The sequence below is a fragment of the Heliconius melpomene genome, chromosome 1 (genome assembly GCF_056956725.1).
Source record: "Heliconius melpomene rosina isolate 202511_hmr_F chromosome 1, ASM5695672v1, whole genome shotgun sequence".
NCBI classification, from domain to species: Eukaryota; Metazoa; Arthropoda; class Insecta; order Lepidoptera; family Nymphalidae; genus Heliconius; species Heliconius melpomene.
Window position 1 is genome coordinate 15,309,443 of NC_140389.1, and position 16,075 is coordinate 15,325,517.

General features: G+C 32.5%; 1 protein-coding gene across 2 annotated transcripts in view; it reads left to right on the plus strand.

Annotated features, from left to right (window-relative positions):
• Positions 1–260: 260 nt before the first annotated feature.
• Positions 261–16,075, plus strand: part of LOC146541720 (pseudouridylate synthase RPUSD2-like) — a 314,100-nt gene continuing 298,285 nt past the window's right edge. The window contains exons 1-2 of one of the 2 annotated variants that reach the window (XM_085190829.1): positions 261–310; positions 752–1,052. In XM_085190829.1, coding sequence (XP_085046955.1) covers positions 780–1,052 — 273 coding nt within the window. In that variant the 5' untranslated portion in view covers positions 261–310; positions 752–779. Of the gene's footprint in view, positions 311–659; positions 1,053–16,075 lie in introns of those variants that run through there. The other variant, XM_085190821.1, reaches the window with a different exon arrangement.

A 16,075-nucleotide genomic window follows, 5' to 3' on the forward strand; every position in this document is an offset into this window, starting at 1 on the left:
AAAACTCCTTCGGCAGTATTGTAAACGTGTTGTTAACGCCATCTATTAGTTGATATAGAAATATCGAAAGTGAATATTATTATCGAAGTATATGTAAGCAAGTATATTTAAAAAATACATAATTACCGTACACTTAAACTTTAAAAGCAATATTTACATCAACTGTTATTATTAATGTTTTTTTTTATAAAATACTGATATTTTTACTATGGCAATATAATTATCATAGTATGTAAAATGTCAAAATATTTTGACTTTTAGTGTTTGACAGATAATAACGCGCGGTATTGCGGCAAAATAACCTAAAAGTGTTTGTTTTAAAAATAATTTTCTCAATAAAAAATATTTTATTAATACTTTTACGTATTTTAATATGTTGTAATATATAAATGCCAAACTTTTGTTGAAAATTGTGGCTTATGGTTTACTTTTATAGTGTTTACAAAAATAAACAAAGCTAAATTTAAAAGAAAACAAATATTTTATGCTTATAAAATTTATTATTAAGTATTTATTACGTACATAATTATAAAAATTTTATATTATAGTTTATATGTAATATGGTGTTATAATTTTTAAAATAAAAAAAATATTATAAAAAATTATAATAATAAAATTTTATTTTATTGAAATTAATATACTTTAATTGAATAAACTAACACAATATATTTCTCATGAGCCATTATATATCATACTTACTTAACATTAATAGCAAAATAATAACAAAACTTTCACTTCCTATAACTTATAGAATTTCCAAAATTTTCAATCGCTTCAAGATGGCAAGTGTATGTGCTAAAATTAAAAGTGACTCAGATCTGGATGAAAATCCAGTAAAAAAGCTAAAATTAACTGAATGTGAAAATGGTGATAAAAGAACTGTAGCAACTATGTGTGGGGCTTGGAGGCCAGAGGAAGAAGATGGAGGCCTTATTTTTGTGTTTAAGACTAGAACTCCAGCATTAAGCCCTGATCCTACGAAGGAATGTGATTATCCGGAGAACATTGAAGATTTCTGGGAAGGGAGTCTGCTTAACATGGATGATATACAGGTAATTTTTCTGATAAATTTAAAAACATATTTTATATAATTAGTTATATGCTTAACCGCAGGAAAAGCAAAAATAATCTGGTTTGAAAATACTCCATCCTCCACTTTCCGGGTGAACACGAGACACTACAAGTTGATTGGTGAAACTAGAACATTTTATGTACCAGAGCAAGATATGAAAAAGAACATTTTGAGAGACTTTTTTATTTACCATTTAATGAAGGTTAGTTTTGCCTACCATGCTATGCGGCAAATAGCGTTAATATGTTTTTTTTATATTCATTATTTTTCTTTTTTATTATTTAATTAAATTCTTTTACACTCCTTATAATTTTATATTACTTCATTGTTGAATTGTTTCATATTTTAAATCAACGCCATCTATTGAAGTAAATGAGAACTAGGTACTATTGTTGTTCAAAGTGGTTGAGTTTAGTATATAGAGATTTTGCTATTTCACATCATTCTTTTTGTTACTTCATAGATGGCGCTGTAAATATTTTGTTAGTAAAATGATGTATGTCCCTTACATCTTAACAATAAAATATATATGTACCTATTTCTATCGCTTTATACAAATGCGTGAACATTAAAAAAAAACCCATGTGTAACTAATATCTACGTTATACATGTCTTTATTGAGCCAAATAACAGCAAAAGCTGGTTTAGTTCTCTACTAGAGCGAATATTTGCGTGATGAACATTAATTTTGTATTATCCGACTATGAAAAGGAGGGTTACATTTTTCAGCGCGTATGCATGTTTGTATGTTGTCTGTTACTTTGTTTCCTTGTAACTGCCAATAAGCCAGTTATGTTTTTGATAAATGACACATCGTTGGATTTATTTCGACGGGACAAGTGTTAATGGATATATGAATTTAGTTTATACAGTCGAGTTTTTTGTTTTGCATATAATTGTCGTGTTTGTACTTCTATATCATTAAAAAATAAAAAGTGTAATAGTGTTGTTGCTTGTTTCACTATTTATATCTTTGATATCCACGTATTCCTCGTGCGTACCTCGCTCCGCCGATGGTTAAACGTCCTAATCTCTGGAATTACGGGATCGAATTAAAAATATGCTACATGACGCTAATTGTTTTTTAAGTAACCGACTGAACTTAAAGTACCATATATACTTCCCTTGCCTAAGTATTTTATAGATATTGTATTTTATAGATCTGTATTATACATCTGTATTTTCCCACTCGAACAATAGAAAATACTTTTCTTAATGTGAATTTATATAATAAATAACTGTGAACATTTCTTTTCTTTCTCATATTATGTAATAGTTAAGTGCAAGAGAAAACCAATATAGTGTTCTAATAAAGTTGATAAAAGTCTAAAAGCCCGCTGCGAACGCACCATGACGCCGCTGGTTTCTTTCTAATGAAAACCTTGTTAGTCTTTAGTTTGCTATTTTTATGTATTTATAAATCAATTTTATTATATGTTTTTATAAGTACCTATATCCTTTTGATATAATTATTTTTTACTAATCTTTGGTTCGGTTCCCACTCGGGGGTAAGAAATATTAAATATTTTCATTTCCTGGCTCTGATAAGGAGACAAAGCTCGGCGTTGAGTTCCGACACTCAACATAGGTACTGTGGTAAAGTGAACCTGAGATCCTTTTGTTAAACACTCCGTCCCCATTAAGACATTTCTTTTCCCTGCTTTCCGCCGAACTTTAGGAATTCAGCACCGCGATTTTAACCTAATTATTGAAAAGTTAACCTAAATTAAACAAATTTTTTTTTCGAATGGACCAAACTACTCTGTGGGAAGTTATTATACATATAGCACTATTTTCTGTAAATTTCTCGTAGTGGAGAACGAACCTACATTTATCACGTGTTATATTACAATCAGATCGACATATAATACATTTTTTGTTTAACATAGTAAATAAAATATTTGGATTAGCTAAATAGCAGCAATAGCAGCTCTCAGTAACATTCACCCATTAATTCATTTTTGGTCTACGCATTTTAATTTAAAACCAAGTGATACTTGAACCATTTTTGAACGAATTTGTTCCGTTAATGAGGGTCACTTAATTAATTTCCGTTTCGCTTGTTAATATAAAAGCGATTTGATCCTCCTTTGTTTTATTCATTGTGGCTTAAAATTTTAAGCGCTCGGTTGGTTTCAGACGAGCTGAGGCCGCAAACTTACCAAATGTTGCCTTCTAAAGTAACTTATCTAATGACGAGTTGATTTTTTTAAGTCACTTTTAAGACTTGTAATTGGAAGTGGACTGTTTGTACAAAATTGTTGAAATTTGGGTTTCTGATGCCGGAATAATTTGTAATATTTGAGCATCCGATCAACTGTAAGGTATTGTAAAAAAAATATCTTTTTTAACTGAAATAACACATTGCAATGTAAATAACGTCGATAATACAATAATGTTCTGTTCATATCTTTCTTTTAAGCTAGTTTTTGAAAACCTCAAACCTTATAATCGGTGATTTTGAGAAACACAAAGCACAGTGCAGCTAAGAGATGGTCTTATTAATATTCCACATACCAATATTTCCGTTAAATCATTATTAATGTTGACATAGTTACATTCTAGTAATTTAGCAATCTTCTGGCATACTATACGGTCCTTGAAACATCACTAAGTCACCGTTAGTCCGAAATGTAGTCGAAAAGACCCTAAGTCAGGATTAACTTGTCCATAATAAATGGAACCACGGAACCCAAAAGCATTCGTGATTCGTTGAATATGAAATTAATGACGGATTAGGACGGATCTCGCTAGTTGCATTCGACAACGCTAATAGGGATTTACCGTTTACGAGGTTGTTACAAATATTTGAAAACATTGTTGTTATAATGTCAAGTAAAGGTAACTACATTATTACCTTGGTGATAAAAGTGAAGTAACGTCTTTGGTAAAAGTGAGATAGAGATAGGTATAGGCTTAATTTGTGGCTTAAATCTCTATTTTGTTATTTGTTTATGGCGTTCGGAACGTGGCAGTTGAGGACAAACGCATATCTGGGCTTATGCGAAGCAAAAACATAAAAATTCATCCTGCTTCATACTTTTTCTTTGTTCGACCGCACCAAACTGTAGTACACTAACGAGACTAAAACGTAGACTAGAGAGTTGATATTTGCGTTGGCGGTACGGATGGAACTCTGGTTTTTTTAAAAATTCTATATTCTATCTTTTTTTGCACTAACAGTCCAAAATGTATATAAAAATAAAAAGTAAATATTAATTAGTTAATCTAATTAAAGCGGCTATGGTGCGCCGGCTTTAAAAGTATAATTTTGTTAAGAGCCTCTATAAAGGTTGTTTAACTTTGAGAAAATGTTTCTAGGTCCGGAAGTTATATCTATTATTAATAATAATTTTAATATTTGTAGATTTAAGTATGAAACAGCGTTTAAATTAACTTTATATATGTATTGTTTTCTTATCTTTCATCAGCTGGGTTAAATTGCTTATTATAGTGCCTACCTTCTTTTCCTGCACTAAAGTTCAGTAGAAAGAAAGCTTTGTAATCAATAAGTTAAATTCACAAAACGCTAGTTGAAACGTTCATAACTGTAACAAGACAATTCTTTCAAAATGCTAAACAAGTTCCTTGAAAAATTCTATCAATTTACATCTCGAGCGACACCGATTTGAATCAAACCATTTGGTGACGCGTAAATTTTTCTTATTCGCAAACCGTGAGACACCTGGCGGAATAAAATTGTCAATTGGCGACGCCGTTTGTCTGGAAAATGTTCAGGTTAGCGTGGAATCGAAGTTTTCTTTTTGAACTTTGATCTTTGGTAATTTGTTACGTTTTACTGGCTTTTATTTAACTTGTCGTGCTAGTCGTGCTAGATGTATGTGAAATCTTGCAAGCTCCATTTGATCCACTTCCCAGTATCCGATTAAGTTGAAATTTGGATTACGATTTCAGTTTCGATTACAATGAAAGTAGGTATACATATAATCGATTATGAATAATATTTTAAATAAATAAAATTTTATTTGAGTTGAATCGTTACGTATAACATTTACTAATAGTTTTCTGACCCATGCGTTGGTTTCATTTCTTCACAGCCCCAGTAGTCCAAAAGTTTAGGGAGTTGTTTCATGCAGCCATATGAAAGCTCGTAGAGAAAGAACTTCATACCTACAATAGAATACAATAGAATATTAAATTTTATATTTTGTGAGATGTAAATTCTTATGTGTATAAACAAGCGTATTATTTGTACAAAAAAGAAACAAAATAGATAAATTAAAATGTTATTTTCAAAGCTCTGTAGTAGGTATGTATCACTTAAAACATGCGAAGAAATTGTTACGTATACCCATACGAATTCTTCGCTCTGTGCGTTGACGAAAATTGCCAACATTCCGCAAAACTGGAAAATTCTTGAGACAACTTCGAGAACATTCTGTTATCATCACGTTGATAGTCTTTTAGACTTTTTAAGTGCTCTGGTAAAATTTTATTTTAAGCTATATTCGTTTTTATTATAAAAGTTCTACGTACAGCTATCATAAGGTTCAGCTTTATTAAAAGTTCCACTTCGTTACATATATTTTTATGGTGTCCTTTTAGAAAGAGAATATTTTTTGTGAGATTGAAAAAGATCCTCGTGGCGCGGTGGTATAGCGTTTGACAATAAACATGGAGGTAATAATTCGATTCACTCTTGAGGGACTGAATTATTTTCATTTCCTAGTACTGGTAACAAGATAAAGTGCAACAAGTTCCGCGGAATGTCTTAAAATTGAGTGAAAAATAGGGAATGGCTTGTGTTCCCGGCCTATCGGTATAGAGCGTGAAGCCATTTTATTTACATGCGCCCAAATTCAAGACGATGCGTGTTAATTGGTGGAACTTTGAAGTTTTGAAAAAATATATAGAAGTTATATTCAAAATTGTAACAATTCACCAAGTCCTCGTTGGATTTTCAATAGTACAAAACTTACATAAACATCTACATTTTTATAAAAAAATATATTTTAAAAAACATTTCCTCGTAAAATGTAAGTGTGGACACTCGTGTAACTCGAAAAGCGTACAGAGGAATCTCTCATGTTGTTCCAGTACATAGCTCTACGCGTGGCGGTAAACCTATTTACTGACTCTCATTTAAATACTTTTTTCAGGTTTTTCTAAATACAGTTTTTACATACATACACAATATGTAAGTAGCTTTTACCTGTAGTTTTGTCGATTTTTTCAAATGAGATAAAATAAGAGTACCTTTCATCTGTGTATCTTATGTCGAAAACACCCCATCTCTCCGGTATTGCAACATATTTCCTATTCTCCGTTTTTTTGGTCGTAGTGTAATGTGATATGGTTTACAGCTCCTCAATAAATGGGCTATCCAACACAAAAATAACTTTTCAATTTCAATCTCTAGGGTTTGATAATATTAGTAAAGAAGTAATAGAAGTAAGGAAGAAATAATTATATATAAAGAGGTGTTCATACATGTATATGTGAGTATAGGCTTATATATTTTATAACGATAATTAGTTGTAAAAATATCAATAAATTTTTGCAAATCGCCTAATAATTTTTTTTAATTTTTTACTGCTATTGCTTCGCTTCATTTTTTTTCCATAATAAAACAACGTTTTATGCCAAGACCAATTCTAATCATTTCATATCTAAGTAAAGAAAAATTTGAAGAAACTAATTGATTCCGTTCCAATTTAGCTAAATAGGCAAAATTTTTATGAATCCTAAACCAATAATACCTAAGAACCGATCCTCCCTTGAGAAATTCACTTACCCATTAACTAATTAAAGCATTTATCTGGCAGAGGATTGGCGTTCGTATTCACTATGCGCATTACCGCCGTTATTGGCCAAATCGTGTGTTTGATAAGAATTGACAGCAATTGCCCGAATGATCGATGGTCGGCTAAGTCCGTGGAGATTTTGCCTGTATTTGGTGTGTTGTAACATAGGGGCTGATTTATTTTAACTTTAATATAAATTATATCGAGTAAAGAAATTTATTTACAATGATTTTTGGTTTATTTTTAGCTTCATATTCATATCTTGCTTATATCAATAATAATAGAGTAGGTAGAGGGAAGGAATCTAGTTTTAATATAATCCGCGTCCATAAAAATACTTCCGTTCCCCATTTTCCACCTAGTTCTGGAGGCATTGCTTGTTGAGTGGCGAAACTCAACGCCGCGCTTTGCCTCCTTACCAGAGCGAAGAAATGAAAATAGTTAATATTTCCTTACCTCAATTGGGAACCGCACCCACAAGCTATCGCATTTATAGTCGCATGGTAGTGCCCATGCGCCACCAGCACGACAGTCCCTCAGTCAGTCTCATGTATAGATTCTAATCTTAATATATTTATTAAGGAAGCAAGTATAATATTTAGTTTTTATTTCAAATATATGGAAGGTATAGTTATAAATACATACTAACGTAGCCTAAACTAGTAAATAATAACGAGCTTCTCAATTTATTATGCAAAGAAAATGGCAATATCAAAACATTTCTGACCCGAAACGAGATTGAATGTGTATTTCCACAAATTCCATTAACAAAAACTATTGGCTTGGGAGCCGGGAGATATCCCTTGCTTGACCTTAGAAAGTGTAGGTATGTTATCGCTTAATGTTTTTTGAGTTTGGTGTGGTGTATGTTTATCCTTAACGAAATGATGTATTTTTTGTCGCCTAGCAGGGTAGCCCTAGGGAACCTAGATATTTTTCTGTATACCTCTTTCTTCGCCTCGTCCACTGACGTCGACCTTTTCAGGCTTTTAAGTGAAGTTCCTGCCCCAAAGAGTAAAACAGGACTCTATTACTAAGACTACTGTCCGTCCTTATGTCTGACTGTTTCCGTGATAGTTAAACAGTCAAAATTTTCACAGTTGATATATTTCTTCCCTCCTTCTGGGAGTTCCCACCATAACAACGAATAACAAAAGTAAAAGAGTTCCCATACAACAAGCGTGATTTTTTTGCTGTTTTTTTAATACATAATGGTACGGAACCCTTCGTGCACGAGTCCGACTCGCAGTTGTTTTAAACACTCTAGCTTTAACCATTTTAAAAGCTGCCAATTAAGGGACAGAGTTTGTACAAAAGAAAATCTTCATAGTACCTACTCAAGATTTTACTCTGATTTTCATTATCAGCCTCAACCACTCGCTTTATTGAAGTGTATTAGGACTTAAACAGGTCAAGAGTTTAAAAGCCCTTGTGAAAATCGTCATATAAATTTGCGCTTGAGCAACTTATTTTAACGATGACTTCCAACGTTAAAAAAATTAATTAGAAAGAAATATAGCACTTTATAAAAGTGCTAACAAACTGAAGTACGGCATGTAGGATTATTATGAGTTACGTACTGGTATTTATGTTAAGAGGCTTATCTATTTATAGTTACAGATCCAGAAATATTGTAGATAAAATAAGCTCTAACATAGTACACTTAGTGGGAGAATTAAAATGGCTTAAAAAAATAAAACGAACAAAAATTGAGGCCAGTCGTGGTGCAGAGGACCAAGCGTGTAAACAGAGGACCAAGCTGTAAACGCGACCGGTTGTGGATTCGATTCCCACTCAAAGAAAATAAATATTTTATATGTTCATTTTCTTGCGCTGGCTAAGACGCAAAGCGCGATATTGAGTTTCGCTACTCAACACGTAATGCGATGCGTCTTGGGCGATTTCCAAGAGGTTATTTTTTATGTTAGCATCACGCTGTATCCTGCAAATAGCAGGTTACACGCCGAATTCTAGAGGCATTAATTTAATAAAAAAAACAATACTTAATGTTATTTTTTTATACGTTTTCTAAAAGAGAGTAGATACATTAAGTTATAAAGAATTTATAAAACCCAGCAGCAAATCATTAAATTATAAACTGTTAATATGGAAGGAACAAATAATAAAAAAACGTTTGAAAAAGAAGAAAATTTGATAACATCACTAGGTTTCGCAATGACATCACAAAACCGGAGTTTGATTGAGTCGGAAATCGAGACAGTTAAACGCAAGATAAATTGGATCAAGTATGACGCGGATTTGGGAACGCGAAATTGTTTCAATTCAAAGGGAGTTTGGCATGAATCTAATTATGCGTAGTCAGTGTAAGTCGAAAAGTGATGGTAAAATTATTTATTTTACATGTACATTTAAGTATGTTATTAGAAGGATGATTACATTGATTGATTGATTTTAAACGCTACGGTTGTGAGTTCGATGTACAGTTGGTTTCCTCGCTCTGGTAACTTTTTTTATTAAAAGTAGGTTTACGCTTGCAATCGTCACCGTCTTATGACGAAAACTTGAGGAAACCGTCTTAATTAGATAGTGTCAAGACGTTTTCTTACAACATGTTTTTCCATTTTTTTTAATAAAAACACGATGAAATGATAGGTCTATTTGTCGAATTATCAAACTTTTGATACTAGTGAAAACTATGCTATGTAAAAATTTGTAAATTTGAATAAGAAAAAATATCTATTAGACAAATATATAAATGAGCAAAGGCTAAAAAATTAAAGTTTTATAGTATAACAAATAATGTAAAAAAAATACGATAGGTAGGTACCTAATGAGCTATTTCCCTTAAGGATAAATAAACAAATTAAGCTTCTCTGCTAAATAGTGTACCGAACCAGCAATCTTATCTTAACTTTAAACTTTGTAGTTAATTTGGCTACAAATTTGTTCTAAAACCCACTTAAGCTTAAACGAAGTTTGTCAAGGGTATTTTAATTATCTGTCACTTTTAGAGAACACAGCTGCTAAAAAGCAGTTATGCAGTGTAAGGATGGCCTAAGAAAGTGTTTACAATAAAAAACAAGGTATACTTTTTTTTAGCTGCATCTGCGGAACGCAAACGCTTGCTTTATCTTGTTACCAAAGCGGGGAAATGGAAATTATTCATACCCCTTATTGGGAATTGAACTCACAACTGTCGCGCTTACAGTCGAACGCTGTGCCGCTGCTCCAGGACGAAAAAACAAAAATCGAGAAACAAAAATCAATCGCAAATATTTTATACCACAAAATACAAAAATGTACTAAACATGATGTCATCATTTGCGGTACAATTTGCATGAAAACTTTTAACGATAGTCTCGCGTGCTCCGCTCAAAATTTACAACCGAAGTTACAAGTAGAAAGAACGTAAAGCATCCTTTAGCTCACTTAATAATACGTCTTCGAAGATTTATGATAAACTTGGACTAACTTTGTTCCTTCATAATAAAAGATATACAAGACAAATTGTAATTTGATAAATTATTATTCCTAAGATTTTGTTTGGATTTTTTGTTTGAATTATTTGGCGATTGAACACCATTGAAAAAACGCGTTTAGAATTTAATTTTTGAATTAGTATAATTCGGGAAATTGGTATTACAAAATAGAAATCATACATAAATTGAATGGCTGTTAGATACGGACGGACATGTTACCAGAAATACAGACTTGGAGAATTTATAAAGGTTTCGTTTTTTGCTATTTGGCTAGGGAACCCTAAAAATGAATATATACTTTGGATTTCTTATTCAGATAAAATATCGCATAATAGATTAAGTTTTACGAATGCATTAACGCCTTAACTCCGTAATACCCATAGCAGATGCCTTCAACTGTCCAAGTTCTGTAGACGGCCAATTATCGTCTGACGCGGCATTGACATAAATCAATTTTCGCCTTACCAAATATTTGTATTTTTGTGTGGAATGTAATTTTATTCAATTGGTTTCAAAAATATATATATACAAGTAATCGAGTTTATTATTACGGTAATCGTATAAACGAAAAGTAATGTTTTTTTCTATCAAAGGCTATTTGGCTCAAATAATACAAATTGGATAGACTTCGTCATTAGCCAGGCTTAACGTGGATCAGGGAATATAGACCTTTTTTTTAATTATATATTTTCGCTATATACAAAATTTATGGTCCAATTATTGATCAATTTATTATAATTTTTTAAGGATAGATTAAGAATACACGCTCTAATTTTTCATATTTCATTAACATTATAACATCATTAATTTTAACATGTTAAATTAGGAAAATTTACACCTTTATTCGCATAATTTACCCGCTTTCCGCTAAAAATCTAAACTCCAACAATCGGCGTTCATTTCGTAGACAGAGATCAGGGCCAGGGGTCGCGCTAATGAGGGTTTCTCACCGACATTTCTTTTACACCCTCCTTTCTAATTACAGAGTGAACAAAGCCCTAGTAAATTAATATACGGTTTTCGCGGATATACCGCTATTTCTTGTCTATGTATGAAGTTTTTAAATTGATTTATGTTTTTTTTTGTAATGCCAATTAAAGTTATCTATATATATAAAAGGACTTGTCCTCACTGACTGAGGTAAGACGCACGCACAGCCGTAACCGCTGTGCGTAGAAACGTGAAATTTGGACAGATGTTTACTTTCGTAATCTGGACATCCACTAAGAAGGTATTTTGTAAAATTTTAACCCTAAAGGGGAGAAATAGGGGTTGAAAGTTTGTATGGAAAAAACATTAAATCGGCACCGATTTTTATAAAAATTTAAATTCAGACTCTTAAACGTATTTAATTGAACACGTGTTTCATCGTTTTCTAGAATTCCTCCTCTAAGGGTGCATATAAGGAGTTGAAAGTTTGTATGGAAACATCTTTAAAACGCCAGCGATTATTATAAAATTTGAAACTTAGACTCATAAAAATATTTAATTGAACATGTGTTTCATGGTTTTCTAGAATTCACCCCCTAGGAGTGCAAATAAGGGGTTGAAAGTTTGTATGGAAAAATCGCCACCGACTCTTTTAGAATCTTAAAAATACATTAATTGAACACATGTTTCGTGGTTTATTAGAATTCATTCATTCCCCTAAATACGCAAGCGAAGCTGCGCGCGTCCGCTAGTTACTTTATAGTCCTGTTATTATTTTTTGTAGATATTCATAATTCATTTTTCACATAGAAAGTGCTTACTATTACAGTAAAACGAAAACAATCAAAGACCTGCTGCATAATTGCTCCTTGTAACTAAGAATAAATTGTTTGTCACGTACCGAAAGCCAAACACTGCATTTTCCTTAACTTGATTGTGGAAACAGATGTGGATATGTCGAAACTGTCATTTTTTATTATTATTGTTTCTTTAGAAATTTCTAAAAATTGTATTTTTACAGATATTTTTGTAGCGAATGGTTTATTTTGGTTTCATTTATTTCCTGTTGCTGATAATAACATCTTTCATGTTTTTTGAGTCCGCCATGGCACTGTGTCACACTGTTTGACAATAAACGCCACTTCAATTTTCACTCGGAGAATTAATAATTTGGATTTTCTTCTTCTAGCAAAAATACAAAGCTAGGTTAATACCTAACTTTGTATTGTTTTGTTGTAACTCGCCTTTCAAACCCGCAATTTTATAAAAATCGCGCAGAAATTGGGTAATGGGGTGAACAATAGGTTCCCTGGGTTCCCTGGGTTCTACCCAGTGTAGCCAGTTACAATTTTCGCGATATAAGTACGTTTAAATTTACACAATTTGGATTAATTACAAGTTATTTACTCAGCTCCGATTGTAACTAATTAAGATAATAATATTATATAATACGATACTATATAAACTGTCGTAATTGATAATGCTCTGATAATCGAGTGATTCATTTAAATAAGCTTTATTTAAATAACTTAAAATACATATTAAAATAATTACTCAATATAAATGAATTTTTTTGGAAAAACTGATAAAATCGGGAAAAGCCGCAAGTAAAGGTAGTTTATTACACTTGTAGATTTTAAAGTAAATTCCTCTTTAAAGCAATGAAGAGAAGATATATTTACTGAAATTACTAAACAGTCGAAATCCAATAGAATTTGGCATTGAGATAAATTATATTGAAGATAATTGTCTACTATCTTAATTACTTAACAAGCAACTAAACTAATCGAATTTGAGGTGATAGAATTAATTCGGATGTCGTATACCGTCTCGTTAAATATACTACGTAGTACATACATTTATAAAATTAAGTACTATAAGATATATTCTTCCAGCCGATATTTGTTTGTGGTCCGTCGAATATATACATTTATAAAAACTTAAAAGTGTGTTCAAAAATTATTTATACTCTTATTTAGTTGAGGTAAGAAGACAACGCGGTGTTAAGTTCCACTACTCAACATGCAAATTGTCAAACATTGGGCGGGAAGAAGGAAACTGAATGTCTAACGGAGTAAAGTATTACCTCGCTACAGTAGGTATAAAGCTGAAAGAAATTTAGTATACAAAAATTATAGTCCAAATACCCATACTAAATTGGTTTTCTAGTTTTATTACTTAAACTATTAACCTAGCTTATTTACTTTCTATTGAAACTCACACAAAATGAACTCAACACTGAAGAACTAAAAGATTTAACAAAACTTCTAAACAAGCCATCACATAATTTAATATTGTATGTTCTTGACGACACCCCATTCTTTCGAAGACGATTATGATAAACTGTTTGCGATTCATGTTGACGTAGATTGATCATTTTTATCGCTCGGTTCATTGCATATTTATTGGGCCGCTTAACTCGATCTGAGACTACTCAGATTGCTTTGTATTGAAAAAACATCAGTTGTGTCCCGCTCAGATCAGGTTAGGCAGAGGGAACCTAGTGTTAAGACACTCCATTCCCCATTTTCCGGCGTATTCTGGAGGCACTGCGTGTTGAGTGGCGGAACCCGCGCTTTGCCTCAACACCAGAACTATGAAATGTAAAATATTTGTTTATAGTAAATTTTTGTTTATACAGGGTGTCCCAGGAGTCAACGATAAAACGAAAACAGGTGATAGACCAAGTCGTGACAGTTATGAGAAAAATATAAAAAAAAATCTGTGTCATGTATTTTTCATATTATATTGATTTAAAAAAATATCGGAAAAACCGACACCCTGTGATGATTTTTCGAGTCCCAAGACTACAAATATTACTCTTTTTTCATTTTTTTTTCTGTTATGTAATCATGAGTAACCCTTCTATGAATTACAGTTTAAGATTGAAACATACCTGCATCAGTTTTCTATAAAATTCCGTGTTTTTGCCAAACATTAAATTCATAATATTTAGTACACCCAACTTTAACCGCCTGTACTATAAAAAAAATGTACTACACTGTTTTTGCAAGTAACTTTAAAAGTTGGCGCATTTAATCTCGATTCCGAAATGGTACGATACTTGCTGGATTACTTCTTTGTTGAAGAGAGAAAAATCCAAATACACGATAATCGGGATGATGTTCAACGTTTTGGTATCTTTTCCGATACATTCTAGCTGCAGCATTAGCATTACATAACCATTCTCCATGAATGAAATGCATATTGGCAATGTGTCAAAGACCAAGTATATGGCCTGCGAGAGCCCGGACTCGAGCACTATCCTTATAAGTCCTGGGCCAGCCCCTAAGTCAGAAAAGGATTGGACGGTATCCTGCGATCACAGACCACACCAGTGACCTCCCGCCACTTAGCCCAGGCAACGCTTATCCGACCATAGAGATCGTGATCGATACCTCCAGACTCGTGCATGACGGATCTAAGATATCTGAACTTTTTCGACTTAGGAGCTGGCCCAGGACTTATAAGGATAGTGCTCGAGTCCGGGCTCTCGCAGGCCATATACTTGGTCTTTGACACATTGCCAATATGCATTTCATTCATGGAGAATGGTTATGTAATGCTAATGCTGCAGCTAGAATGTATCGGAAAAGATACCAAAACGTTGAACATCATCCCGATTATCGTGTATTTGGATTTTTCTCTCTTCAACAAAGAAGTAATCCAGCAAGTATCGTACCATTTCGGAATCGAGATTAAATGCGCCAACTTTTAAAGTTACTTGCAAAAACAGTGTAGTACATTTTTTTTATAGTACAGGCGGTTAAAGTTGGGTGTACTAAATATTTTGAATTTAATGTTTGGCAAAAACACGGAATTTTATAGAAAACTGATGCAGGTATGTTTCAATCTTAAACTGTAATTCACAGAAGGGTTACTCATGATTACATTACAGAAAAAAAAATGAAAAAAGAGTAATATTTGTAGTCTTGGGACTTGAAAAATGATCACAGGGTGTCGGTTTTTCCGATATTTTTTTAAATCAATATAATATGAAAAATACATGACACAGATTTTTTTTTATATTTTTCTCATAACTATCACGACTTGGTCTATCACCTGTTTTCGTTTTATCGTTGACTCCTGGGACACCCTGTATATAAATTTAAACAAATATTTCATTTCCTCCAGGGGGGATCGTACCCAAAACCAGTCGCATAACAGTCACGCCCCTGCAACACGACAGGCTTTAGAGTCTACTAAGATCGCTCTATATTGGATTGAATTCTATTTGGATTCTTTTTGCTGTTGATTAAAATGCTAATTGTGTTTCACATGTGTGTAGTAGGTAGGTACTATAGATTCGTGCTACGAATAGATCTTCGTATCGTCTTACTTAATTATCATACGAGACTAACATTGTTAGAATTCAAAGACTTGTGCCCATATCACAAGCTTGTATTATATATACATAATATTTATATGTTGTTTGATTAATGGCTTTTTGGTATCTTTTAAAAACAAATTAGAAATAGAAAAGGCAGGAGACTTCGGTTGACCTTCGAGAACAAAGTATCGATGATATTGGAGGGAGTTAACAATTAAAGCACCAGGAACTTTCGGAGGGCAAGTTGAAGAGGTAGTAGGGCATGTATGACCGTGAACACGAAAGAAGTAAGCGTTCGTTCTCTCGGTCTACTTCGCTGGGGATAAAGCGTTACTCTAAAAAGTATAAGTAACTACCTATTGCTAGTTTTTTTATAAGTAGGTAAAGTAAGGCAGGGGTGCTCTAAAATATTTTTTGAAATACCGAAAAAAAAATTTTAATGTTACATCGTCTAGTATACTTATTTTTAAAACAGAAATGATTTATAGTTTGCTTATGAGAAAACAGTTATCCCGAGGAAAAGGGTTCCTTTAATATA